The 25999-nt window shown below is 39.4% G+C and overlaps 1 protein-coding gene across 3 annotated transcripts in view; it reads left to right on the forward strand.

Moving 5' to 3' along the window:
• The window catches only part of MINDY4 (MINDY lysine 48 deubiquitinase 4), a 67485-nt gene that overhangs the window by 35928 nt on the left and 5558 nt on the right, over positions 1-25999 (forward strand). For all 3 annotated transcript variants that reach the window (XM_085226828.1, XM_010712224.4, XM_085226827.1), the window contains exons 14-17: positions 10216-10279; positions 10436-10597; positions 18797-18977; positions 23690-23762. In XM_085226828.1, the coding sequence (XP_085082954.1) occupies positions 10216-10279; positions 10436-10597; positions 18797-18977; positions 23690-23762 (480 nt within the window). The remainder of the gene's footprint in view (positions 1-10215; positions 10280-10435; positions 10598-18796; positions 18978-23689; positions 23763-25999) is intronic.

Below are 25999 nucleotides of genomic sequence, written 5' to 3' on the forward strand. Positions count from 1 at the left end.
TGTGATTCCGTAGCTCTGTTAACTATCCTGCTGTAGCCTTTTGTCTTCCAGAAATACGTACAGACCCATTTGAAAATGATATGGTGCTGTTCTCCATTTGTGAACTTAGCAAGTTTTGGTGTTGTCTCTTTTTTTTTTTTCCTTTTTTTTTTCATCTTGTTCATTTTTTGGGTTGTTTTCTCTTTGTTTGCTTTGGGTTTTCTTTTCAAAGGCTGATGCCTTTTTATTTAACGGGGTAATGATTTGATTGCTAGACCTTGTGGCATCTAGTAATTCTGCTCTTAATTATTAGTAGTTATTCTTATCTACATATCTACGAATTAACAAATCTTTTACTTACATACAATTTACATGCATACATACTAATCTTTTACATGCATACACCTTTACATACAATTCAAGCTATGTTCTCTGTTCTTGAGTGCTTAGTTGTCATCCCTGTGGTGCCATGGGCTGCAGTCCCTCTCTGGTTATGCAGAGCCTCTCTCTCCAGCATTTGCAAAACTACTTTGCCTTCCTAAATGTACGTTGCTCATCTTAAGAATCTGATTTTTAAGTGCTCAGAGGATCTTGGAAGAGTTTTGCTCAGTTGTCATTATTATGCCATGCAATGTGCTCAAACACACGGTGTGCCAGCTTGGCTTTGCTTCTGTAACTATTTGGTTGTGAGTTGCATGCCAGTAATCTTCCTGCTTTGGTACATTGGCAAATTATATATGTCTGTAAGTATTTAAATACAGCAATTTTGTCTCCACTTTTCCTGTCTCTGTAGTACAGCATTTCCTTGTGAGTTGTGCTGTTATATATGCATATCTACACAATTTATTTATAGTGTGGCAATACCTATGAATTTTAATAAAGATCAAAAGCCCTCTGTCAAAAAGGGAGAAAGGCTGAGGCCCAAAAAGTAAGACTGTCTTTGCTCAGTTAGACAAATTTTTATGGAGAGAGGAATAAGATAAGCATCGTTGTAATGATATGTATTGAGGCATTCTCTTCTGTATCCTTGCCCAGCTCTATCATTGTGAAATAACCCAGATTCTGCTATGTTACTTTACACTTTACACTTAGCCTCTTCCAATCACATAGGACATGAAAAATAAAGCGATTCTGTGTTGGCACTGTGGGTGGAACAATAATCCTCCACCCTCAATCCGTTTTCTTTAACAGACACCTTTTCCTGTCACAGAGCCAATCTCTAATTTAGAGTTCCCTTAAATTGCACCTATTCCCATTTTAAGATCTTCTCATGTAGTTTTGCTGGTGACGAAAGGCTGTCTGTGAAATCACCATGTGGCTTGCCCAATGGCAAAAGCAATTACAAGTTCACATAAAAGATCTAGTCGCATAGGTGTACTCTGTTCTTGCTGGAAATAGGTATTTTTTATGAACCAGTTTTCTATGGAAAAAGAAACAGTTTTCCCCCCCTTGAGAATGTCTGGAAGACCATCAGCAAGGGGAAATTACGTGTGTGACCAGTTTTCATTCATTGCTTACTGCTGTGTAATATAAGTACATGTCATCATGTATTTTACCACTTAGACTTTTGGTGTCGGAAAAAGATAAGCAGTTATGTGTAAGGGAAAACAACTGTTAATTATGACACAGTGCAAAATGCTAAGCAGCTTGACCTCACTGATAAATACACATTGGAGGTGTGACTGTTTGTGACTTTACAATATGGAGGAAGCATGGGAGTAGATTTACCAAAGGACAGCAAGCAGGCGAGTTTGTGTGGGATCCAGTCCTTGCTAGGGAAGACACCAGTCCTTGTTCCTCTGGGTAAGTGAACTTCTGTACCTGCTGCTAGATAGATTGCATGCAGCTGATGATCACTTTCATGCCTTTGGTGTTCTGTTGTGTGAATTGGACAGAGATCTTTCAAGCTGAGCATTCACTGGACAAATATTGGCTTTATTTATGTGGAATCTTAATAAAGCACAGATTTCAGCTCCATCTGCTAAGAAGCAATAATGTGCTTCTTAGGGAATGTGCTTGATAGAAGTTCGTATTTCTTCTTCAAAGAAAGAGAAGAAGGGCACTGTAGTGAGTAAGACAGCCTTAACAATACTGGAAGAAGGGTGAGGGGCTGAGGTCTGGAGCTGTGATTCAAAGGTGAATATGCAGTGGAATATATTGATAAATGAACTGTCACCTTGCAACATTTGGGAGAGGGAGGATCCAAGGGACTAAGAGATAAAGCCAGACATGATGGTAGAATGGGATTTTGAAGACAAGATAAAAGAGAGTAGGGTGTGACTAAACACAAACATGCACATGTGTCAAATAAGATCTGGAGGTAAGGAAGATTTATATCTGCCAGATATGGAACGTATCCAAGCAGCAACAGGACCACTAAGGCAAGAAGGATTTGAATTAGGATGGAAGAAATTTACTGCACTGAAGAACAGAGAACAAAAGTTACTGATAGGAAAACAACAGCAACACCAAAAATGGAAGAATTGAGAAAACAAAGCAAATGTTCCAGGTCTGCACATTCATTCTGTTTGACATCTCACTGTGAAAGAGCCTGATATATTGGGGAAAAAATTAAAAATAAAATGGAAAAGAACTGGAATATGCACAAATAATGAAGAGACATATAAGTCTTCACACTCCGTTAAGAAAATTTGGGAAGCCTGTAAACAGCATGGGTCCACAAAACAGAAAAGTGGACACTCTGCAGAGAGGTAGGATGTTTGGTGTGGATGTGCAACAGAAAGAGTTCTTATGGTAACAGGGGAAAAGTCAAAGAGAATTATTAGCTAAATTGAAAAAAACCACACCCTAGCACCATCAGAATAAAATCAGTTAATGGTGAGATGATGAGCTTTTTGTATTTGATATCATGCCATATGAGAAATCATTTACTAATGTGATGACAAGAGATATTTTAGGAATGGTATGGATGATAACAAAAGGTACTCAGAAGAGACTTATCAACATGGAGAAAGTTACTGATAAAATTCATCAGTGATCAGTCTGGAATTAAATTTCCTTAATACTCCTTCAGTGATGTTGGGAGAAGGGAGTGGTGTGCTATTGAAATGTACTGATCACTCAAAGCTGAGAGATGCTGGCAGTACAGAGAAGGAATCAGGAAGAAAAGTTGGCTCAGCTTTATGAATAACAGAAGAGTTTATTTTAACTGCAGAAATTACTCGGTCGTGCAAACAGAGGACTCTGCTGTTCTATGGGGATTCCTCAGTTGTAAATGGGAGGATAAGGAGTTGAGAAGAGTCACGGAGTGACTGGAGATGACATTGATCCAGTAATAAGAAATAGCCTTGGATTTGCTCTTAGGCAGTTTCAGTGTAAATGGTTTGAGGAGGAGGAGGAGTAAAAGATTGTGCAAGGTATTTACATGTCCTCTCTGAAATACCATCCACCCATTCATGCTGGAAGAAGTGTAGGTGAAGAGAAGAGCAGGGGAATGAGAAATCTGTCTTATAAAAGGAGAAAGAAAATGTTTATCTGTTGTGGCCTGAAAAACAAGTTTTGAGACAGGACGTGACCATCTTCTGCAATATGGGAGGCAACTGGGGCTAAGGAAACAAGAAGGACTGAGAAGCATTATTTAATTCAAAGAACAGCATTAAGACAGTATGAAAAAGCATCAGTGACTCAATAAACCTAGTCAGATTACAAGTAGATTTCAGGTTCCTAAGCTACCCCTGTGAAAAGTATGGGAAGCCAAGGAAGCAACCAAGGAATGTTATCTGTGAAAGAGACTGAGATGGCCAGAGTTTATCAGACAGATACAGAGAACATCGTTTTCCTTTCTTCCCTGTGTCTGCAACTCTGCTTTATCCCAGCTGTAGTCCATACCACAGCTAATATAAATTGTTCTGGCAAGTTTCTGAGATGTGCATTTAATAAGACTGTCTATTTAGGATTAAAGGTCCATCTAGCTTCTTACTCCTTGAGTAAGTGGAAAAGTTGTGGCTGCTGAGGGAGACTACGTAAGAGATGGGGTGAATAGAGGGCAGTAATTGTGCTGATGTTTTCTCCATGTTTCTGATAGTAGGTAATTCAGAGACTTCTGAAGCTGGCAGTTGTATCCGGACTGTTTGTTTATTAGCTCTTGATGAACCTGTGCCCTATGAATGCAGCTAAACTTTTTGGAACCCTTTTATTCTTTTGGCTTCCGTGGCATTCTGTGGCAATGAGTTCCCAGTGTGGTTATGTGCCCTGTGTTCTTCCTTTTTTGTTCTTGAACTGCTTGCCTGGTAGTTGTACAGATCGTTGCCTGGTTCACGTTATGAGCAGCACTGAGTAAATGGTCCTTCTTCATTTCCTAATCACTGAGAAACTGTTGGTCCTCCATTGTACATCAGTTGAGTGGTCTGTGCAGTCACTTCTCGTAAGAAAGCTGCTCCATTTCTTGGCAGGGATTTCTTCTGGAGCTCTGAACTTTTCTGGTTTTGCTCTGTCTTTGTGCAGCCTGAGCCACCATGAGATCAACTCACCTATGCTACCCTTGAAGTCCTGCATTCTTCCAAAGTAACGTTTTCTCCTATAAAAAAAAGTACTGGCGAGAAAAGCAAGAGAGGGAAAATGTAAACTAGGGAAAACAAATGCTTAATTTCTCTTGAATTATAGCTTAAAGCAAACTGATTCTATGACTTAATGTATGAGCGTTTGTGCGTTGCTTTTAGTTGGCTTGTCTGAGCAAGGACAGTCTCTTGTTAAAGTTGGCTATGGAATGTTGTTATTTCTATGGCAACTGCATTTCTCAGCTTGTAAACTAAAAATATATACTCAGTCTGCCTACACTACTGGTGTATTTGTGAGCATAACTTATCTTTCCAAGCTTTGATATGCAATGACAGAATGGCCATAGCCAGGCCATAGGAGGCTCCTTTACGCTCACCAGGCAGGGAAAACACATTTCTCAGTATTTTCCTGTGCTCTACAAATGATCTGAGGTTCTGTAAGTTAACTGCAGGGCATATTAGTTTCTCCCCGTGTACTGAAATGTAAAGAAGAGTGGTTGGAGGAAGACTGTGCATCCACCTTTAGATATAAGAAAAATTGCCCAGTCCCTATCTAAGAGGCACATTAGCTTTGTCATCTTCCCAGTCTTGTCTGTTCCCTTTCCTTCAGGAAATCAGAGCAGTTCAGAAATGAATGGTTTTGATTTTAGGGACATAATGTGTGCCCCTAAATGCAAACTTGAGGGAATGGCCTCAAGTCGTGCCAGAGGAGGTTCGGGTTGGATATTAGGAACAGTTTCTTCTCTGAAAAAGCGGCCAGGCACTGGAATGGGCTGCCCAGGGAGGTGGTGGGGTTACCCACATGGGAAGTGGTCTAGAAATGTTTAGATGTTGTACTGAAGGACATGGCTTAGTGGGCAAATGCTGGTGGTAGGTGGATGGCTGGACTGGATGATCTTGGAAGTCTTTTCCAACCTTGGTGATTCTGTGATTCTATCTTTAAAAACGTCTCCAAAGAGGTGAAAGAAAGAGTAAGTGTGATTCTACTACAAAATAGAGCAGTAATAAAAACACAGTCATATTTTTGCCAAATTGAAGCCAGCGACCTCTTGTACTGCATACTATTCAGCTCCATTTGCTAAACATAAGCTCACTGTGGTTAAAAAGATCCTGGTTTAATATCTTTGCTTGATGTGTTCATCTCAGAGGGACGTATTACATTCAAGATAAAGATAATTTGTTTCAGAAAATGGAGCAGAGTGTTGAATGCTCTGATAGCTTAATTGGTTTTCACATCAGATCCCCCTGAAATACAAGTACTTCCTTTACTGTGTTAACGCCCTGTATCAGCAGGTCTGAGGACTGTTATCTGCATTTCTACCTGAGTACATTTGCATTTTAAGAACTCTGTGAAATTACCAGGTAAGTGAAGAAAATGACAACTACGGAACGGATGCCACTTCCTTCATTTTTTTTCTTAACAGAGGGGCTCTTCCGTTTTTTTTTCAAACACTCGTTTACAGCCTTTGCAGTGTGCCAGTATTAAAAAAAAAAAGAGGAACACTTACACAATAAACCCGTCGCCCATCCTGTCATTTTCCACATCCCCATTGTAATTATTTGAAATCCTTGTGCTTGAAGAGGAGTTTTTCTCCCTCCCAACCCAAATTCTATTTTGGGAGTAGACTTGTAATTGTGTGTTTGTTAATATAGCTGTCTGTTGCCATGAACAAAGTGAGGTCACCAGTTTTCAATTACAGCTTTGCCACAGAGTTAAGGGCTTTCAAACACTTCCTCAAATGTACCCTTTTTTACTTTACATCATTTCATTTTGTTCTGCTCTTAAGGTGCTATCAATCAAAATGATATCAAGGAAAAATATCATTAAAATAGTATATTTTGATGGGAGTTGTACTACTGTTACATCTGTCTGTGACTTCTGTGTTTAATACACAGCGTTCAGATGTTCTCCTTTAGAGACTTGGCAAGGGTTTTACTGGAAATGTGTTGAGAAGTAATGCATATGTACCATTTAAAAATGTTTTTTTTTCCTAACTCAGTGTTATTTTTTTTTTAAAGCTCATCGCTTACATGTTATGTTGTACTGTAGCATCCAGAGCTCAAAATGTTTATATTTTGAATCTGTATTTATGCACTTTTAAAATTTGAATAGAGTCCAGCAGGCCACTATAATTTAGTTTATCAGTGCTAAGGCTTATACTGCCTTTACAATATGCTCTGATTGTAACTGTGCTGGCTTTCTCCCATCCACCCTAAACTCCTTGAAGGTTTTTTTAATAATTTGTATGTTCTGAATTAGATGAATGGATTGAAAATGTGAGGCGAATTTCTGATGAATACAAATTGCCACAGTTACCTTGAGTTCAGCAGGTTGTGCTACAATTCAAGCCATACACAAGGCTGACTCGGAACATCCAACCTGATCTGTGATTGAGCGACTCATGGGGAGGAGGGAAAGGCTGTTGACATAATCTGCCTAGACTTTAGCAAAGCCCTTGGCACTGCCTCCCATAGTATTCTCCTGGAGAAGCTGCAGCCCATGGCCTGGACAGGTACTCTGTTTGCTGGGTGATGGGAGGACGTTTGGATGATCTTGGAGGTCTTTTCCAACCTTGGTGATTCTATGATTCTATGGTCTTAAACCAAGACAGGGGAGGTTTAGGTTGGATATGAGGAGGAAGTTTTTCATGCAGAGGGTGGTGAGGCACTGGAACAGGTTGCCCAAGGAGGCTGTGGATGCCCCATCCCTGCAGGCATCCAAGGCCAGGCTGGATGTGGCTCTGGGCAGCCTGGGCTGCTGGTTGGTGACCTGCACACAGCAGGGGGTTGGAACTGGATGAGCACTGTGCTCCTTTGCAACCCAGGCCATTCTGTGATTTGATGATCTGTACATCTCCAGTACTTGAAACTCTCAGGAGTTGCATTACCTTATAATAACTCCAAGCCATCAGTTTCTACAAGGCTGAAGACAAGCACAGAAACATAAACAAGGCCATGGAGGAAATGAAATTTATAATATAGAATCACTTTTTTTTTTTTTTTTTTTTGAAACCTATTTCAGATATTCCTACACTAAAACCAACAGCATTAAAAACAATGAAAATAAGCATACATTTAGCACCGTGTGTTTTTGATTGATTTCTATCACAACAATATTTCCTCTCTTGCTGTAAAGCAGGCATTGGTTCCAAAGACAGATTTGATTGCAATGAAAAAAAGGTTTAAGCCCCATTATGGAAGCACCTCGTTCCAATTTAAAAAAAGGAAAGAAAATTTAAAAATAAATATATTTTTAAAAAGCAGTACGAAATTAATAGATTACATAGAGATGAGTTTTGCCATATCAATTAGGTTCTTTGAGCGTATGAAAATATATCTGCTTATTAGTCAAGACATTAGAAAAGTTGGAAAATGGAGTTTTGGCACTGCTGAATGGAGAATACAGCCACTGAAGGCATCTTTGCAAGAAGTGAAACACAGCAAAGGTTGAAACCAAGTCTTCATGGCCATTGAGAAGTTTGTTAATCTGTTTATGTTAAACTGCTGTGAGTTGTAATGGAGTGATCTGAAATATAGCAGATATCATTGCCCACTTTTTGGTTATGAAAGATCTGGCTCAAGAACTGATGATTCCTATTGAAGATACTGCTTTAGTGTATTTGAACACATTTAATTTTAAGTATTTGCCCAGGAGATGTTCAAAATCAGTATTTTTATCTATGTAATTGAGTGGTTTCAGACTACAGTCCTACGAGTCGAGGCAAAGGCCACCGTTGGGAGCCAGCAGTCAGCATTTTTCCACCTCACTCCACTTAGATCTACATACTAATGCTGACTTAAAAGTCACATGGCTTAAATTTAAGTTTTCTCTTTTAATGTAACTTAAAAATTAGAGATGGAAAATTCCACACAGGGACAACATAGAATGAGTAGCACCTGATAGCCAAGATACCAGAACGAACAAACGCTCCCTATTTTCTTGTCATCAGTGGATCTCTTCACAGTCTGGCAGAAAACAAAACACGTTGTTGTAGTTATCTGATGTCTTTACAATGCACGAAGATCACTTATGCTTTTGGTAAGCTGATGCCTTTTGTCATAACAACGAATACACCTGCAGTGATGTTGGTAAGTCTTTGGGGGGTATGAATCATAATCTTGAAACGATTCAGAGTGGATGTAAATCATCTAGCTATATGCCTGATGTTTGTTTCCTCATCAGCAGAGATGATTTGAAAGGCAGATGTGCTTCTCCTTAAAAATCTGAGATACACCTCTAATCTCCCATATTGTTTGTACCTACAGATGAAATTAGAACTTCCTCCTATTGTCTTCCTCTTATGTCCCATCGTCCCTAACTGACGCATATTGTATAGTCTACTCATTTCAAATGAGGCAACGGCATTTTCAAGATGAAACTGTTTCTCAAACTGAGAAATGGCTGAAATCCAAAGATTATTATCGCTCCATCCATTCCTCACAGTGCTGCATGGGAGAATTTTCCATATCATGGGCACACTTTCTGAGGTCTTTGATTTCCCACTAGCAGGAGAGATTATCATGACACTTTTTTTGTAATGAGACTAACCTGTAAATTATCATTAAAATTAAAAATAAAATGAGAATTGATGGCTAAGACAAATTTGTCTCTAATCTTCTTTTTAAATTTCTCCACAGAGCATGTATTGTATAGCAATATTGAAGGGAAAATTCAAGCTAGCTGTAGTGTAACCAGATGAAATTAACTGTTGCTTTATAGCAAGCAATTTATTTTCTTTTTTTTTAAAATAATCATGCTAATTAGAAAGAACCATGGGTATTGATGTGCACAGGAGACTTTGCAAGACAAACGAAAGGTGGAAAGCTGTATGTATGGAGAAGAACCCAGTTTTAATTGATGACCATTCAGGCATTCTCTCTACTTTTATAATGATACCCAAATAGAGATATATGAAAGCAATTGAGATGAAAGAAATAGCTTTTTTATGAAGCACAGAATTCATATGTGGTTTTTTTTGCCATAACTGAGAATTTAGTAGACTGTTTGTTCTCCAGACCAGATTAGAAATTTATTTATGTATAGCGTAATTTTTTTTGCAATTACATTATATCTGTATGATAAAAATGGTCACAGTTACAATCTTCATGTTTTAGGGCATTGGCCAATAATGAATCTAATAATTCCACCAGTTACGGGAGAGAGAACCTGGTTTGGGTAGATAATACTCCTTAAGGATCACTACTGCAATTTCACTGAGTTCTCTCTTTGGCTTCAGAAAGCAGAAGATGGGACGAGGTGACAGGATTATAAATTTGTACACCTGCAGAATTTTCTTTCTTCTTTTCATGGAGAATATAGTGCATAGATAATATCATCTTCAGTGTGTGGGTTTATCCCAAGGGTTCACGACAGGAATGACAAATACACTCATTTTTCAGAGCACTGTGTCTTGCTCATAGTATAAGGCAAATTGCCCAGTAGTTTTTAAATGCTTAAGTTCTAGTTTGTGGTGATAATGGCTTTTCTTTTCCTATGCAGCTGTTTTCTTTGTTCTAGATCTCACTAACTATTGCTTGCTACAGCTTTAATTAAGATCTATCCTTTTACTCTATGGAAAAAAAGCCATCTTGAAAAATGTTCCAAAATGTAAAGTTACATTCATATTGGAGAAAAAGTATTTTTCTTCCCCAGGATTTAGAGATATTAAATCTTACGAAAAGAGGCAACTGTGCTTGAGCATCCCCTGTTCCTTTCCAGGGTGCGCAATGATTTCGACGTCCTCACGAACCGACTGATCGGCAGCCACGGCTACTGCACTCAGGTAAGGGAAACACGGAGCCCTGGAGGTGCTGTGTTCCTCTGCACGGAGAGCTGTGTGCTCACCTCTGGGAGGAGATGGCATTTCTTACACGCACACACGTACACCTTTGCGCGTGCATCGGAAAAACTCAGCTTATTTTAAATACGTCGCCAACAGGAATTAGTGAACTTGCTGTTGACTGGCAAAGCTGTGTCCAACGTTTTCAACGATGTGATAGAGCTGAATTCTGGAAATGGAAACATCACCATTCTGAAAGGCATCACAAGCCGCAGTGACATTGGTTTGCTGTCTCTTTTTGAGCACTATGACGTCTGCCAGGTATGTTTTCCATTCTTCTGATTTTAATCATAAAGGAAACAATTAACAACTTTGAAATTGGCTTGGAATGAGTATAGAAAGTAAGAAATTATGAGCTTGATTCTGCTGCCCCCTCAGATGGCTCCAGTGCAATTTTCAGATGCCCCAGGGCAAAGTGTGGTCAACTTCTGGATGCAGGTCCTGTGTCACACAGCCCTCTGTAAATGGCTTGGGCAATCTCTGAGCATCTCAAACATTCTTTGCCTACATGTTTTTCTAACTGATCTCCTGCAGTGGCAGTCAGCTTGCTGGCTAACACATCTCTGTTTCAGTGGCTGCTGTTCCCCTGATTGTATTCACCAAATCTCCACTGATTATAGAGGAGTTGAGGTGCCCAGCTCACACGTGGGTGCTTATATTCTGGTCCTGTAAACATAACAGGCTGTATCTGGAGCTGATGCTTACCTTAAGTGTTGGTTTTCCATTAGTTTGTGTGACTACGAGCCAGACTGATTGCATCATCTAATTCATGCTGGAATGCTGGAGGTTGTCATATTGTGTTAGAAATAATAACAGACAATGGATGTAGCTGGCAACAGAACAGGAACGTTCCCTTTAATATGTTTTTGAAATTAATATTTTAATTGTGTTTATCATGAATTGAGACAGATTAAAATTTAAAAGAAGCGACAGCCATTAATTTACCTCTGGAAAAACTTGCGTGAGGATTTCTCTGATTTCTCCATCAGCAGATCTTATCATCACGGTGGACATCTTTCCTAATGACATATTCTATCTAAAAGAGACAGTCTTCTGTCTGATGCTGGGATTTTCTTTGAAGCCTGTGTTAGATGCTAGATGAGATAACTGTAATGGTCCCATCTGGATTTGCCATCAGTGCCTCTATACAAATTGGAAGGTGATTAGCAGAGAGTCTGTTTGTACTTGTCTAATATAAATGTGTGTCTGAAAACAGAGTTAGATTTTCACTGTTTCCCATATGGCTGAAAGCAGTTCCGTTTTCCTACTACTGAAAATTCTAATTCCTCTTACTTTTAATTAATGCAATGCTTTACATCATTTACAAGGTTATAATCAGGCTTAAATTGAGTAAATAAAGCATAGCTCAACATTTCCAATTTGGACTAATTTGGAGAAAACTGGAGTAAAAATAAATTAGCTTCAGTGGCTATTTCAAGCTCGCTGTCCTTTCCTATAAGGAATGTAACACTTAAAACCTCAAATAAAAAGGTTTGCAGTAGCATTTTTTCCACTCTCCAGTGAGAAAAACGACTTCTAAATAGCAAGATGGTCATTGAGGTCAGTGCAGCTAAGAGCTATTTCTTTCTCATCTAAGAGCAAAATAAAAAGTTGCTCAGAGATTCAGACACTGTCTTCCACTCACTCTACAAATTATACAGTGGAGAGGGTCCATCCTTCCATCTGGACATGGGAGCAGGGATCTGTTTTCCATGCCAGAGACTCTTAATCAGCTACAGAAGCCCCAGTACATGTTGTCTTCTCTTTTTTTTTTGTTTGCTGAGTCTACACCAGTTAGGCATCTGATGCCAATTGTCACGCTTTTTATTAAGAACATCTGTGAGCACTGCAGTTCGTACATCTTGGTGCACACTGCATGGCCTGACCGAGGGCTGGGCACACCGCAGTTCCTGCTGGAATTTGGCTTCAAGTCTGGGCAGTCTCTACCACAGCTTTGGTGCAAGGGGCCAGATTCTGCTTTCTGCTTCAAGCCTATTTGTTTAGGAAATGAAATGGCGCTGATAGTTTGCCGTGTTGGAACTGGGAAGAGAATTTGCCTGCAAGTCTTTCGAGTGGACTGTTTTCTTCCTCTTTGTATTTCAGTAAGTAGCTCCAGCCTCCAATTACACTGTGGCTGTGAGGATGGCCGAAACCAGAAATGGAAAAGAACTGTAATTTATCTTTTTTTTTTTTTTCCCCAGGAGTAAGAAAATCCTGAGCGTGATATATGGTGAATCATAGACATTAGAGTTGGAAAACTCCCTCTAGGTCAAACCCAGCCGATTTCTCAGGGGATGATGCAGGATATTTTTGTGTCCCGTTGCAAAGCAGGCTCTCTTTAAAAAACCCCTATTCATTCTAGTGGTTGGCAACCCTGCACATAGCAGGGGGTTGAAACTAAATGATCATTGTTGTCCTTTTCAACCCAGGCCATTCTATGATTCTATGATTCTATGATTCTATGATTCTATGATTCTATGATTCTATGATTCTATGATTCTATGATTCTATGAACTCTTGCCATCAGATAGCCATTTATTTGTTGATTGTAGTGCATCTACTTATGATTTTGCCTTTTTTCTCACGTGTCTACTTTAGAATATCAGGAAGTGGCAGGTACCTGTACCTCTGAACGTGGAGACTTTGATGTTATCTACCATGCACCTTGTGCTTGGGACATACTTCCATGTTAAACCTGATGGTCCATTTTCTTAGTTTCCTCTGATTATTTTTCCTCCTTCTAATCCAGACCTCCCCCAAAACAAGTAATGGCCATCTGCTAGACATTTTGAGCTGATGCAACAGTCGCAACAGCTTTTTCAACAGCTCATCTTGTCCAGAGCTTATTTTTATTGCTCTCCTGTAGACTTCTTCCTACTTACCAATGCATTCATTAAGAGATGCACAAAATTCCAGGCAGTAAATCTACACAGGAAAATATTCTTATATATTTCATCTCCCTTGTCTAAGATATGGAGTATTCATATATAAGGCACAGTTTTCTTGGCATATCTTTGGAGCTGAGAACACTGTTGAGGGCATGAGAACGAAGTTAGTCCTTCTGTCAGATGTCAACAGTAGCAAATAAGAACAAAATGATCTGTCCCTTTTTCACCCATGATTCCTGAAGAATCCCTCTGTTGCTGATCCAGCAGTCTCTTTCAGTGAATCATGCTGAATGTGTTATCTTTGCTGATTGGAAAAACGTGTGCTTCATGTAATTTGTCTGGAACTATTAATGTCCAATCATCACTCTTAGTCCTAGTGTTACCACGTTCAATTTAGTCTTTATAGTGTAATTACTTGTTGTGCATTTTTTTTTTTACAATGACAAATGGATTTATTCAATGTAATTCATATGCAAACATTTAGTTTCATAGTGAAATTCCACATTTTTATGCAAAAAAGCTAAAAATCTGTACTGTTCCTTCTCTGTAGGCAAGTCACAGATGTTTGGATTTCTTCCTTTGTGACAAGCCTGTATTCAAGCTACGTATATTAGTTCCACCTGATCCTACACATTGAACTAAGAAGACTTCATTAAAATTTTGGACTTTCTGGTATTTTTTTAATGGTCTATAAATTGCTGAAACATTTTTAAAAGCTGGTCAACCCACCCAAACCTGGGCTGGCTTCCCTCTGTCTGCTGGCTGGCAGCATGCAGCAGGTCCATAGTAGTCTGAGGAGTTTTGTGGTTTCTGCAGTGGGGCAAGACCTCGGGTAAAGAAGCCAGGTGCAGAAGTGTGCAGGACCAATGTAGAGGTCATGTGGGAGAAAGTCCCTGCTTTTTGGTCAGTCTTTGGCTTTGCAGTAACATTTTACAAGGGAGGTGATGGATGAACAAAAGGCAAAGTGCTTTTCTCTGGCTCATTCAATGAGCCAGCGGTTCAACTTGAGGAAGGTACAGCTCTTCTGAATGTCTGGTTTCATGGTTTGTACAATACTGGCTGATTTGCCCTTCTGAAATGCTTTCTGAAAGCACTACCAGGATGTACTGTTACACCTCCTAATGTAAGTATTCGAGGCTGCTCAGCTCTTTTGGATGAGGTCTCTGATTCTTCTAGGAGTTGGACTAAACAGTTCTAATGGGTCGCTTGTAATTCAGGATATTCTGTGATTCTGTGATTTTTGGTCTTCCCTGCTCCTGCTCTTAGGCAGTCCTGCTGTCACAGAGAAGCCAGCTATCTATAGGTGACCTGCCAGGTTCACCTTATTCTGATTCCGGACAGCATCCAAATCCATGCATCAGCTGTCAGCATTTCAAAAGAGACTCCTTTTTAGTGTTCATGTTTCTGAAAATGAAGAGAAAACAGTGTTGACAAAGAAATTACAGCCATTTTTCCTGTGTCTTTTCAGAAAGAGAAGGAAGCATAAAAGAACAGAACTTATCCATTAAAATTCCACATATGGGAAATATTATCTTTGGTCCTTTTGATGAAACCAGCACAATCTGTGCTATAACAAGATCTACTTGAATTATTAAATTCAGCACACATGGTCTGTCTTCTGGCACCTCACCTGTTTATTTGCCCTGTGGAACGTCCTTCCTATAACCTCCTGTGCTGGGAAGTATGTCTGCTGAGCAGGAGCCTCTCAGTCAGATGGACTGGATTCAAGTCAGATCATTGGTGAGGTCATGGAGGAGGAGGGATAGAAAGAGTTTTTTAACCGTCTTGTTTAAGAAAACATCAAAAAAATAGGCATTTGCAAAATGGAAACCAATGGTTGGTTTTATTTTCTGCTTATTTTTCAGTAATGGGTAGGCAGTAGACATTGTACATCGTGGATGCATTCTGCAGGTGACTGCTATTTATGCAAGACATTCATGAGTGCCACTGTGGGCAAAAATATGTGATACGTATCAGTTTGACTGAAGCAAATCTGACAAAGCATTGACCATATCAAAAGTGTATTCTTCATTCCCTTCTTTTAAATCCTGCTTTCTCTCTTGGAACTGAAATTTTCTTTAATGAAGTCCTACTGTCCTCCTCATGGACATTTTTTTTCCCAGTAGCCAGTCACTGTTGCTGAAATATTGGCATTGATTTCTTGTCAACGTTCTGCCAAATAACAAACCATCGCAGCAATTTTATCTAAGACTATAAGACAAACTTCACATTTAAAAGAACTTTGCATCGTTTGTTAAAATGCAAAACAGAAAATGTTAAGTCAAACATTGTCCTCATATCTGTGCATATTGTAGATATCTGTATTTTGGTCTGGACTGATCCCATCAAACTTTATCTCTTCTTCCTTGATTTTTACAGAGGGCCAAAGCCTAGAGGCCAACCCATTAACCCCCATTAGGGGGCTAACAAATAGATGTTAGAGTTAAGAGGACTGAATCTTGACCTATCTTTGTCATGGCAGTAAAGCAGCAGATTGAAATTAGTATAAATTCCTCCACTTGGCCTGAAGGAATGGCAAAGTCCTGAAGTCTGAATGAGGGAGTGATTTTCCCTCGATGTTACTTCACTTGGTGGGACATACAAGAAAAGCAACAGAATGAGACAAGGATAAAGGAAGGATCTTGAGGCTACCTGGCTACCTGGAGATCTTTTTGCCTTGCTGCAATTGCTGTGTTCTCTTATAGACCTAAATAAAAAATCAGTGCTGCCTAAGTCTTTTCTTTCCTTTGGTCATCCTGGGATTGAGCAGATATCTCTTTCAGTTCTTGTCCATTAATTATGTACTTTTTTTCCCCCAAATACACCATCAGAAAGGATTCAAAGCTATGGAAAATATCTATGACTCCCATGTATCTGTATTTTTTTCTTACTACTGCTAATAAATATCTGGCTAAAAAAACGCTTCAATCTCTGCCTGACCTGGCATAGCCTTTAAATTGTGCATAGTCTGAATATCAGAAGCTGTGAACATTAATTTTATGTCTTAATCTAAAATTAAAATTAAGTAGATATTTAATGAAAATAAATTGACAACGCCCCTTAATAACATGCAAACATAATAGCATGTAGCAATAATACAAGTGTAAATGGAGATATAGTAGTAATATGGTTCTGCTGTTCTATTAATGGTGGTGGAATGGGTCATCTGAGTCTACTGTGTCCTCGATCACCCAAGCACTGTTATAAGGGTGTCTGCTTTTACATCATTAACTTCTCTGTCCGAACACTGTTGGAACATTGTTTAATGTTAATTCAAACCAGCAGAGGCCATGGCAACTGGGGGAAAAGAGTTGTCAGAACAAACGATAGGTTGTTTGTTTGTTCCATTTGGTATACATATGGCAAAAGCCTTGCTCAGTGAGGAAATAATGTCTGAATGGTGCAGTACCACGCACTCATGTTGGCAGTTACATAGGAATAGTTCTCCTGTAGTAAATATTTGTCTGATTTCATTTCACCATTGTGCAAATACACACTGAAGTCATATGTGGAAAAAGACCACCCATAGTGTTGAAAATGAGCCTTCTGAAAGTGCTTGCTTTAGAAAGGTTGACATTTTCCAAAGATGAGGATTGTGTCTCTGAAATTTATGAGCATTCTTACAGGATTTGTAAGAAATATGATTACTGTTCAGTGAAGTCTCCTTAGGAATTGGAAACATGCAGCACAGAAAGACATCTTACACATTCCCCCTCTTAATTTTTTTTGCCTTGGCAAAGATTAATGAGCAAGCTTGAAAATAAATATTGAATAGTAATGCATTATTATTTTGTAACGCATTATGATACTACAAGAAGCTTCTTCTGTTCTTCAAATTATAAGACAACCGACAAAAAAAATACACATGTAGCTTGAGGAATGCTGTAGGATAGGGATGCTGCTTATAGCCATATGGACACAAACCATTCTGTGCCACTTGGACTTAAGGCTGTGAACAAAACCTGTACTTGTTTTCTCTACTAGAGTAGAAATAGCCTGACTTACCTGGAGAGCCAGAGGCCCCTAGAAGCTGATGACAGTAAAATAAAGTGGCTAGAAGTGTGGGGGAGAAGCACATCAGGAGGCATTGACCACTCCTGGTAACACAGTGTGATGTTAAAAGCGGCATCTGATTCTGAATTAGTAGAAGTGATGTAACTGAAATGGACGCTTCTCATTTCTTATGGGAAATGAGATTTGACATGCAGCATTTTGATGTTCTCATTGTTGCCCTCAAGTTGAGGGCCTTGCCTCCTTCTGCTAGCATTGTGATTGCAAACTATGCATATTTGAAAAGTGTTCCTGCAAGACCTTACTCATCTGAACAACTTGTCCTGACTTCAGTAGGATTGTTCATGTAAGAGTTGGGGTGGATGTCTGCTTGGAAACAGTTCTGTGTCTCTCTAATCCTTTTTTGTCAAATGTTGTTTGATGAAGCTTACAAGTTACTTTAGCAGACATATATGGGAAGAAAACTTTTTGTTTTTTTAAAGAGAAGAGTGACTGTTCCCTTTTGGCTTTGATTTATCAGGATACTAGAATGTGGATGTTTGTGCAACTGAGTCTTTTCATCCATTGCCCTCTAATTTGCCGTCTTTTGTTGCATCTGTGTATTTCCCTTCTTGATAACTCGTGTTATGAGTGTTTTTGTAAGCTTGTAAAAAAATGCAGTACATGTAAGCCAAGAATTAAAAAACAAAACTGTTGTATAAAAGCCTGTTTTAAATAGATACTGACAGAGCAATGAATCAGGCAGGAGTTACTTAAGTAGTGAGTAAGCTGTTATCCGACATCAGAAGAAATTGTCATTTGGGAAGATAATTTTGTAACACTTCAGATTTGAGTTCTAAATCTGAATAATAAGAAGGATATGTTTCTCATGCCTTAGAATACTATTTAGGCTTTTCATTACAAGTGCATATTTATTGGCTTCTGCTCTTTAGCAGTGTACTGTATGACCTGTATTACAGAGGCAGAAACTGATGCTGTATTTTCCTGCATATACGCTTGGATGCTTGGCTGCCATCCCTTGAGTTGCAGATCTACATCATCCCAACAGTGCCACGTCTGTTTAGGAGATAAAATACAAAACTTCAGGTAGAATAAAGATGGTTATACACGATAACCAGCATGGCAGTGATTCTGTCATGGATTAAGACAGCGGCATGCAAGAGGAGAGTGGTAGCTATCTCAGAACACAGTAGTGTCAAGTGAAAAAAATACTACATTTTACTGACTGACTTCAGGGGAGGCAGGAATCTCCATGACTCTTTTTATATCAGCATCCGCCATGTTTCAGAGCAATAGATGCATCCCCGTAGGTATATAAGCATATATATGTATGTCTGCCTTAAAACATAAATCCCATGAGAAGTGATAGAAACGAGTTTTACAGCTATTTCAGAGGGCAGAGTTTCTTCTTGTTCTGATCATTTGGGATGTGATCTTGTTTGCTGTAAGGGTACTACGGCTGGATTTTGTCACCTATAATCAAGACCAGATACTTGCTTTGAACCTCTAAACGACTTACCAGCTCTTTCCTGGTCTGTAATCTTCTGAATCTTTCTTTTAGGTCGGTTGTTACCTGAAGACTCCTAAATACCCAATTTGGTTGGTATGCAGTGAAAGCCATTTCAGTGTGCTTTTTTGTCTGGAAAAGGATTTACAAGGCGACTGGAAAACCGAGAGGAGGTTTGATCTCTATTATTACGATGGCTTGGCCAACCAAGAAGAAGAAATACGATTAACAGTTGGTACGTATAATGCAGTGACTCTGCATCTCACCCCTTGTGGTGGTGACATCAAAAAGAAGCATCCAAAATTGCAAGAAAAGTTAACAAATTGATGATGGTATCAGGCATTACGAGAGCATTTGTGAGCCTGTTTTCTAATTTCCAGAATTAGTCTTGATGTTTCATTTGAAAGTAGATTTCTCAAGGCAGTCATGAGGACAAGCCCTTGGAAGGGCATTTTCCTCCAGCTGTTCCCATGTGTTTTCTGCAGGCAGAAAGTGCAAACCTCCTGTTCCTCAGCACTGCACACTCAGTAGTGTGAGCAGAGCAGGTGAGCAAGGATTAAATCCTTGCTTCCAAATCCAGCTGCTTCAGAAGATGGCTATAACCTGCTGGCAAGGACAGGCCTGCTTGTGAGCATGCTTAGAAATATGAGAATGTGAAAGATCTGACTTGTTAAACACATTCTTTCAGGAAACCATGTCAAATTATGGGGTTGCTTTTACAGAAGTTGTGCTTTTTGATCTGGAAGACAGTTGGACAAGCAGTATTCTGATGCTGAGAATGCTCCTATTCATTTCCATATTAAGATATTCTTGAGCACTAAATTCATATTTGCTTATGATAGTCTCCTTATCCTGTGCTTTCCATCCATTGCTGCATTTATACAATCTAATCAAACTCCATCTTTATCTGAAGGAGACACTCTGCTGAAGTCCTCTCTTAAAAAGAGCTCTGGTGTCCCTTGTTTGCATTGACATTCTGATTCTTGGATGGAATGAGTTACACACGAGGGCTGCATGTTGTAACTAAGGCTCTGTGGCAAAGCAGTTGGTATGATGGTGGCTCTGGAGGCCCTTAACACTGAGGTTTGGTAGTGAATGCTGTAGTCTTTCTTTTATTTTAATTAATGACTTCCAATTGTAGCCATTGCATTATATGTTATTTCTGCAAATTTCTCAACCTCCACAGCACGTTGCTGCAAAATGGTTCCCACACAGTCTGTCCCATACAGGAAGATTTATGAAAACAGATTGTACAAGAAAACCCCTATATCTTCACTTGGAGGCAACATATTGTAAATGTTAACATGTTATCATCAAAACAATAACGATTACCAAAAATCTCACTATTTTCATAGGCTCATACTTTTTTATTCAGCCTTTTTAGGCCAAATGTTTTCCGTGATTTATTTGGCTGCTATATGTTGTCCGTATAAAAAAAGTCATCTCTTCAGTGGTTTTGGTCTGTGGATGTGCCCCTAGGCTTGCTGTTTTCAGATGGTTCAAGAGAATTGCTCCGTGCTCATGACCATAAGCAGAGGATTTCTCCTTCAGGTAGAGGGATTCTTTCTAAGTGATACAGAGGATTCTGGAAAGGAATGGGAGATTGTGACACATTCATTGTATTCTGCTGCATTGTGCATCATATGGCCCAAACAGGCATCCTTTTTTTTCTCTTTGATAAATCAGAGACATCTCCAAAATCCAAATGTACCCAACACTCTGAGACCCCTGGAAAAGAAAGTGTTCAGAGGCAGAATTGTTTATTTCTCCTCAAAGATGAGACTTGCACTGAGAGATAGATGTCTTTTTGTTGTAGCCATAGCCCCTTCCATGGATCCAGCCTCTTCTTTTGTTATCTGTGACATTCTGCAGAAGGCTGTAAACTGCAAATAGTTTCATCATTCCAGGGAAAGGCTTTTGTAGCTCTGGCAGTGCAGTAGTCCTGCACTTGGTCTGGAGAAAAACTGGGATTGTTTTACTTCTTAAAGGTGACACTGAACATAAATCTAAGCTATGCATGCAGTACCAGGTAGAAATACCACGATGGCAAGTATGACTGGTATTTCCATCATGGAAATATCAACAAGCTGTGATGATAAGGCAGCATTATGCAGAGATACAGCATAAAGTCCTGGATGTTGCATAGCCACATCTCACAGATCTACGTTTGGGAGGTTGTTTGCTTCTCGCTAGCAATAAAGGGAATTCCTCGAAATATAGATCTTACATATAGTTATGAAGATTACAATCAAGATGACATTTAGAAAATCCTGAAGAAATTATACTGGGCAAGAATTGCATAAAAGTCAGAAAGTAGGAGCAGAATTAATTTTTGGGTTAACAGCAATTACTGTTTTGCATTAAATCACCATCAATATTATATGGGATTAAGACTTCACACTGCTTCTCATACTGATTACCCCTTGCCAAAATATTGACAAGAAATATGAAGTTCCTTCCTAAAAGCAGGCTGTAGCTACTAGTGAGTTCAACACTTAATCCTAAATAAAGGTTCATCAGTTCTTTCCATTTGGTAGAATTTTCTGATAGTCATAGAGAGAAAACAAGCCAGTGGATCTAAATTAATTGCTCATGTGCTTTTGTCAGTTGTTTAGGGACTCAGTGAGATAGTTATTACAGGCCACACAGAGCACTTGTATGAAAGAGCTTCTTGTTCTGCTTGGAGAAATACTGCTGTTTTCTAATATATCCCATTAATACCTATCTATGTCAACATTCACAATATATTGTCTCCAAAGTTAAGATGAGATTGTTCCAACGTGCAAAAGTCTTCTGGGAAAGCAATTAATAAAACATCACTTCCTAAGGTGGCCATTTAAATAATGAGCATTATGTCTTGTCTGTTCCAGTTCCACTCTCCTGAACCTGTCCTCACATATCTCTTGAATAACAAGTTTGTAACTCATCTGACGCTCAGTTTTTCATCCTCTTCAGCTTAGGTATAAGTGTAAATAGAAGAGGTCATACTCACGTCCTTCTTGCTCTTGGTGACTCCAAGATGGGAAAAAGTGTAATATGGAGGCTCTTTGCTCCAAATGAGTTATGTGAAACACTTTAATGCAGTCATTAGTTAAATAACTTAGCTAAATGCTCTCAGCCTGATTTGGTAAGGTATACTTCTAGTGATACTTTCGTATTCCTTTCTGTGAAAAACATCAGTTCGAAATCTAGTTGGAAGAATTCAAGTCTATAACTGACAAAGCTTTGCAAGTTGGCAATGACTGTGAAAGGCAGCTGTGCTGGATGCCTATTCTCTGCTGATTTTATGATTAGGAAAGCAAATGCTGCTTCTTAGTAAGGGATCCTAAGATCCTAAATGTCAGTATCAGGAATTCCTGGAGTGTACAAACACTATTCATAGGATCATAGAATCACCACGGTTGAAAAAACCTCTGAGATCACCCTGTCCAACCACCCACCTACCACCAATATTTCCCCACTAAGCCATGCCCCTTAGTAAAACATCTAAATGTTTTGAATACCTGAGAGAAAGATGTGTTCTTTCCTATGAGAGTGGGGAGGTGCTGGAACAGCTGCCCAGAGAGGCTGTGGATCCCCGTCCATCCCTGGAGGTGTTCAAGGCCAGGTTGGATGGGGCCCTGGGCAGCCTGGGCTGCTGTGAGATGTGGAGGTTGGTGGTCCTGCATTGGTGGGGGTTGGAGCTTCGTGATCCTTGAGGTCCCTTCCAACCCTGTGATTCTGTGATGTGCTATTGGAGACCTGTAACAAACTCTTATAAACTCTTCAATATTAGGATGAGAGAGGCCCACTGAATCTTGAAAGAGTCCAGTGTATCCCTTCAGTTCCTGAGGTTCCAGGATAAAACTGCCACTACTTTATGTAATTTTAAATTTTGACTGTTTTCTGATACTTTGCCCCTGCAGTCATTCAGAGCATTCTGCAGGTATTTGTACTGACAGGAGGAAGTCAGATATAGCTGAGACGGGCAGTAGTGAATTTAGGAGCATTTGCCTCCCATCCTGTCTCCATCAGTCTCACTGCGTCAGCTCCATATCCTGCACCCTGGCTTGGTACCATCAGTTGTTCACAACATTCCCGTGGGCTGAAAGAAAACTGCCAAAAACCAGCTCCAGTGTACAGCAGTTTAAGATGTTTTACTCCAAAACAGGAAACAGCTGAGCAGACTGACATCCAAGCTGGCTGCAGGATGTTTTCTCCCTGGGAAATTCAGCAACTACTTTCACTGTTGACAGATCCAGGCTCTGAGACACTGACCTCTCTGTTTTCCCCGGAACAATGCAATTGCCTCTCCATCCCAAAGGAATGCTCAGAGACTCTGGTAGCTCTCTTCCATCTCACACGACACTGTCTTCTCCCACCTGTGCGCTCTTTCCACAGTAAAGGGACAGTTTTCCTCTCAGGGGTGAAGGAATCTTAATTTACTTTGGGCTGGACTTGGGATTTGTTATTCACGTGTAGGACCATTACTGTCCTCAGTGTGTGATTAAACTGTTTTCTTAATAATCAATTCATTGACTGCAAAATAGAATCCTCACAATAGCCCTCCAGCATATCCTTTCACCTTCTAGTTTTCCTTGGGACCATCTCTGTATTGATCAGGTAGCCTGGATCAGGTCATGGTCCAAACGTTGTCCCACAGTTATCCTTACTGCTAAGCAGTCAGTACAATTCTGGGCAAGATTCTAGATAGATCAGCTAACACTGGGCCAAACTTAGGGATTGTTCCCAACAGCAAGCTTACATGTAGTCACCTCCTTTCAGCCCAGCCACCACATGAATAGGCAACAGACCAGGAGTTGAAATGCTATGAGGTTTGCAGTGTGAGTAGTAGGGATTCTTGTCTAGGCTGTCACATCCATGGGTAGAGATCCTAGAAACCACTATGGTGTAGAAATTAATAGATATATACCTCAGCCTCTAATTATGTCTGATATGTGTTTTTAGACACGACTCAGATGTGCACTGAAGATAAAGAAAATGATCTTACTCCTCCACTTGAGCACTGCATTAGGACAAAGTAAGTGAAAATGGCATTTAACATGCAAATATTTTTACAGAATTATGTAAATAATATATGTAAAGCTTGAGTGTGGCTAAAAAGTTAATGTTGTGGCAGTTACTCTTGCAAAATTACTGCTTAAGAGTTAGAAAAGATCACTCTCCATTATACATCAAATTGTCCAAGGCATTCGTTTCACTCTTAGAGGAACTGTCATTATGTCACCAGAAGCTGACTGAGCCATGATTTGAGAGCTCAACTCGATTTGAAAAGATCAAAAGGTGGATTCCCAAAAGTCATTGGTTCCTACTGTAGAGGTATAATGAGAAAAGAAGAAATTCTCTTCCATCTTCATCAGTCTTTTCTGAAAAATATCAAAGCACAGAAGCACTTGGGTACCACCTTCAATACCTAAAGATCTAAGTGGTCTTAGTTCTCTCAAACTGTCCATGGAAGCACTGACTTCTCCAGGCAAATATGATATTAAATGATGGACTTTTAAATAATTTATCCAAATTGTGCTGAAGTTAACAAGAACATTTTCAATTTACTGAGTTATGGAAGAAGCAAAATCAGGAACTTTCCCTGGCTGAAAGTATCAGCTTTATATCACTCCTTCAATGGGACTTTGAAAGCTGCTATCTGAGTATCTCTGGAGCGAGAATTAAAAGCCTCATTGTCAAAGCCCGTAACAGCCTTGCAGATTCAGATTTCCCTTGTCATTTCCCTCCTTTCTCTGCCACGTTTTTTTTTTCTGCTAAGGAAAAAAAAAAAAAAAAGGCAAAACAAATAAGGACAGTGGCTGCCAACCACCGTGTTCCTGCAGGGCTGGCTTTATGGAGTTACAGAAAACAAATGAGGCATCCTTCAGCGTGACAGCACCATTGGTTCAGGCTCCCTGCACATATAGATTGTACGGATTCCACTGTTCAAGGGAAACATAAGCATGACTGCAAACAAAGATAGATAATCCTTAGCCTCAGAAATCCACAATGTGGGGTGAATACTGCATGCAACTATTTAAAGTCACTCTTAAAATGTCTTCAATTCTTGGCGTTGCATCAAAGTTACACAAAGCTTTGGTAATGATGATGTTTGTTTATTCTAAATTCCTTTAATCTATTGTGGAAGTAAATTACCACCAAATTCCAGTGTCAATTAATTTTGTTTGTACCATTCCTGATCAGTCTCTCTCCTTGTTTTCTGTATTCTCCAATTGCTTTGAACATATTTATTCAAGCATGGCCTTGCTGCTAAAGGTCCTTCATGCCATGTTATTCCTTTTTGCTTGAAGAAATTTTTCTCCAACTCTGAAACAGTATATGGAGAAAAGTCAAAACAAAACAAACTAATGAATGTTTAACAAATTGAGAGATACAAAAATAAATGTTTACTATCATACAACTGTGGAAAACACCAATAAAATAATTGTTATTGAAGCAAGCCAAACAAACAAACAAGAAAGCAAACAAGTAAACAGGGCTGCTACTCCTTTTGACCTATCATTTACAGCAATAAAGTTCATTATCAGACCTTTATCATCAAAAAAGGTAGAGTAGTTTCTCAGTGTGGACAATTTAATAGTGTAGCTGAATAGAACTGATATCAACCACTGTTTCCAAATTTTGATTAAGGGTTTTTCTTTTCTTTTGCATGACTTAGTGCTGTTTCAGTCCATAGGAAGTCTTATCAGTGGGTTGCCCCATACCTGAACATCAGCATCCTGCAGGGTGTTGAGTCCTATGCTGGCCATCTGTCTGCTGTTTGTTCTCTTACCATCTCCCAATGGAAAGATCTGCATCTGTAATAGATAGTCTTAATTTTCAGTTTTTTCATTATTATTATCAGAGGAGTTGTTTTGCTTCTGCAGGAGGAGGCTTATGCTTTTATTTCCTGTTTTGCAAAATGTCAGAAAAGGAGGGCTTGAGTTTAAAGCAGGTAACCCTTTGCATAACTAGGATAAATAGTCAAATAGTCCTCAGCTGGGATCGATTTAACCTGCAGACTCCCAGCTGAAGAGTCACTGTTGTGCTACTTCTATTGGGGTTTTCAGCCTAAGACATCCATGGAAGTAGTCAGGTTTGTATCGACAGGTGTCTGGAATGGGCAACCCTGGGTGGGGTTTCTGGGAGATGCCATGCAGATGTCTGATTCCATTCTCCCTTGAAGAATACTCTCATTTCACAGTCATCATCCTCAGCATCTCTCTGGGCTGGTGGTAATAGAATCATAGAACCACAGAATGACTTGACTTG

This window comes from Meleagris gallopavo, chromosome 6, assembly GCF_905368555.1.
Source record: "Meleagris gallopavo chromosome 6, MGAL_WU_HG_1.1, whole genome shotgun sequence".
Taxonomy (NCBI): domain Eukaryota; kingdom Metazoa; phylum Chordata; class Aves; order Galliformes; family Phasianidae; genus Meleagris; species Meleagris gallopavo.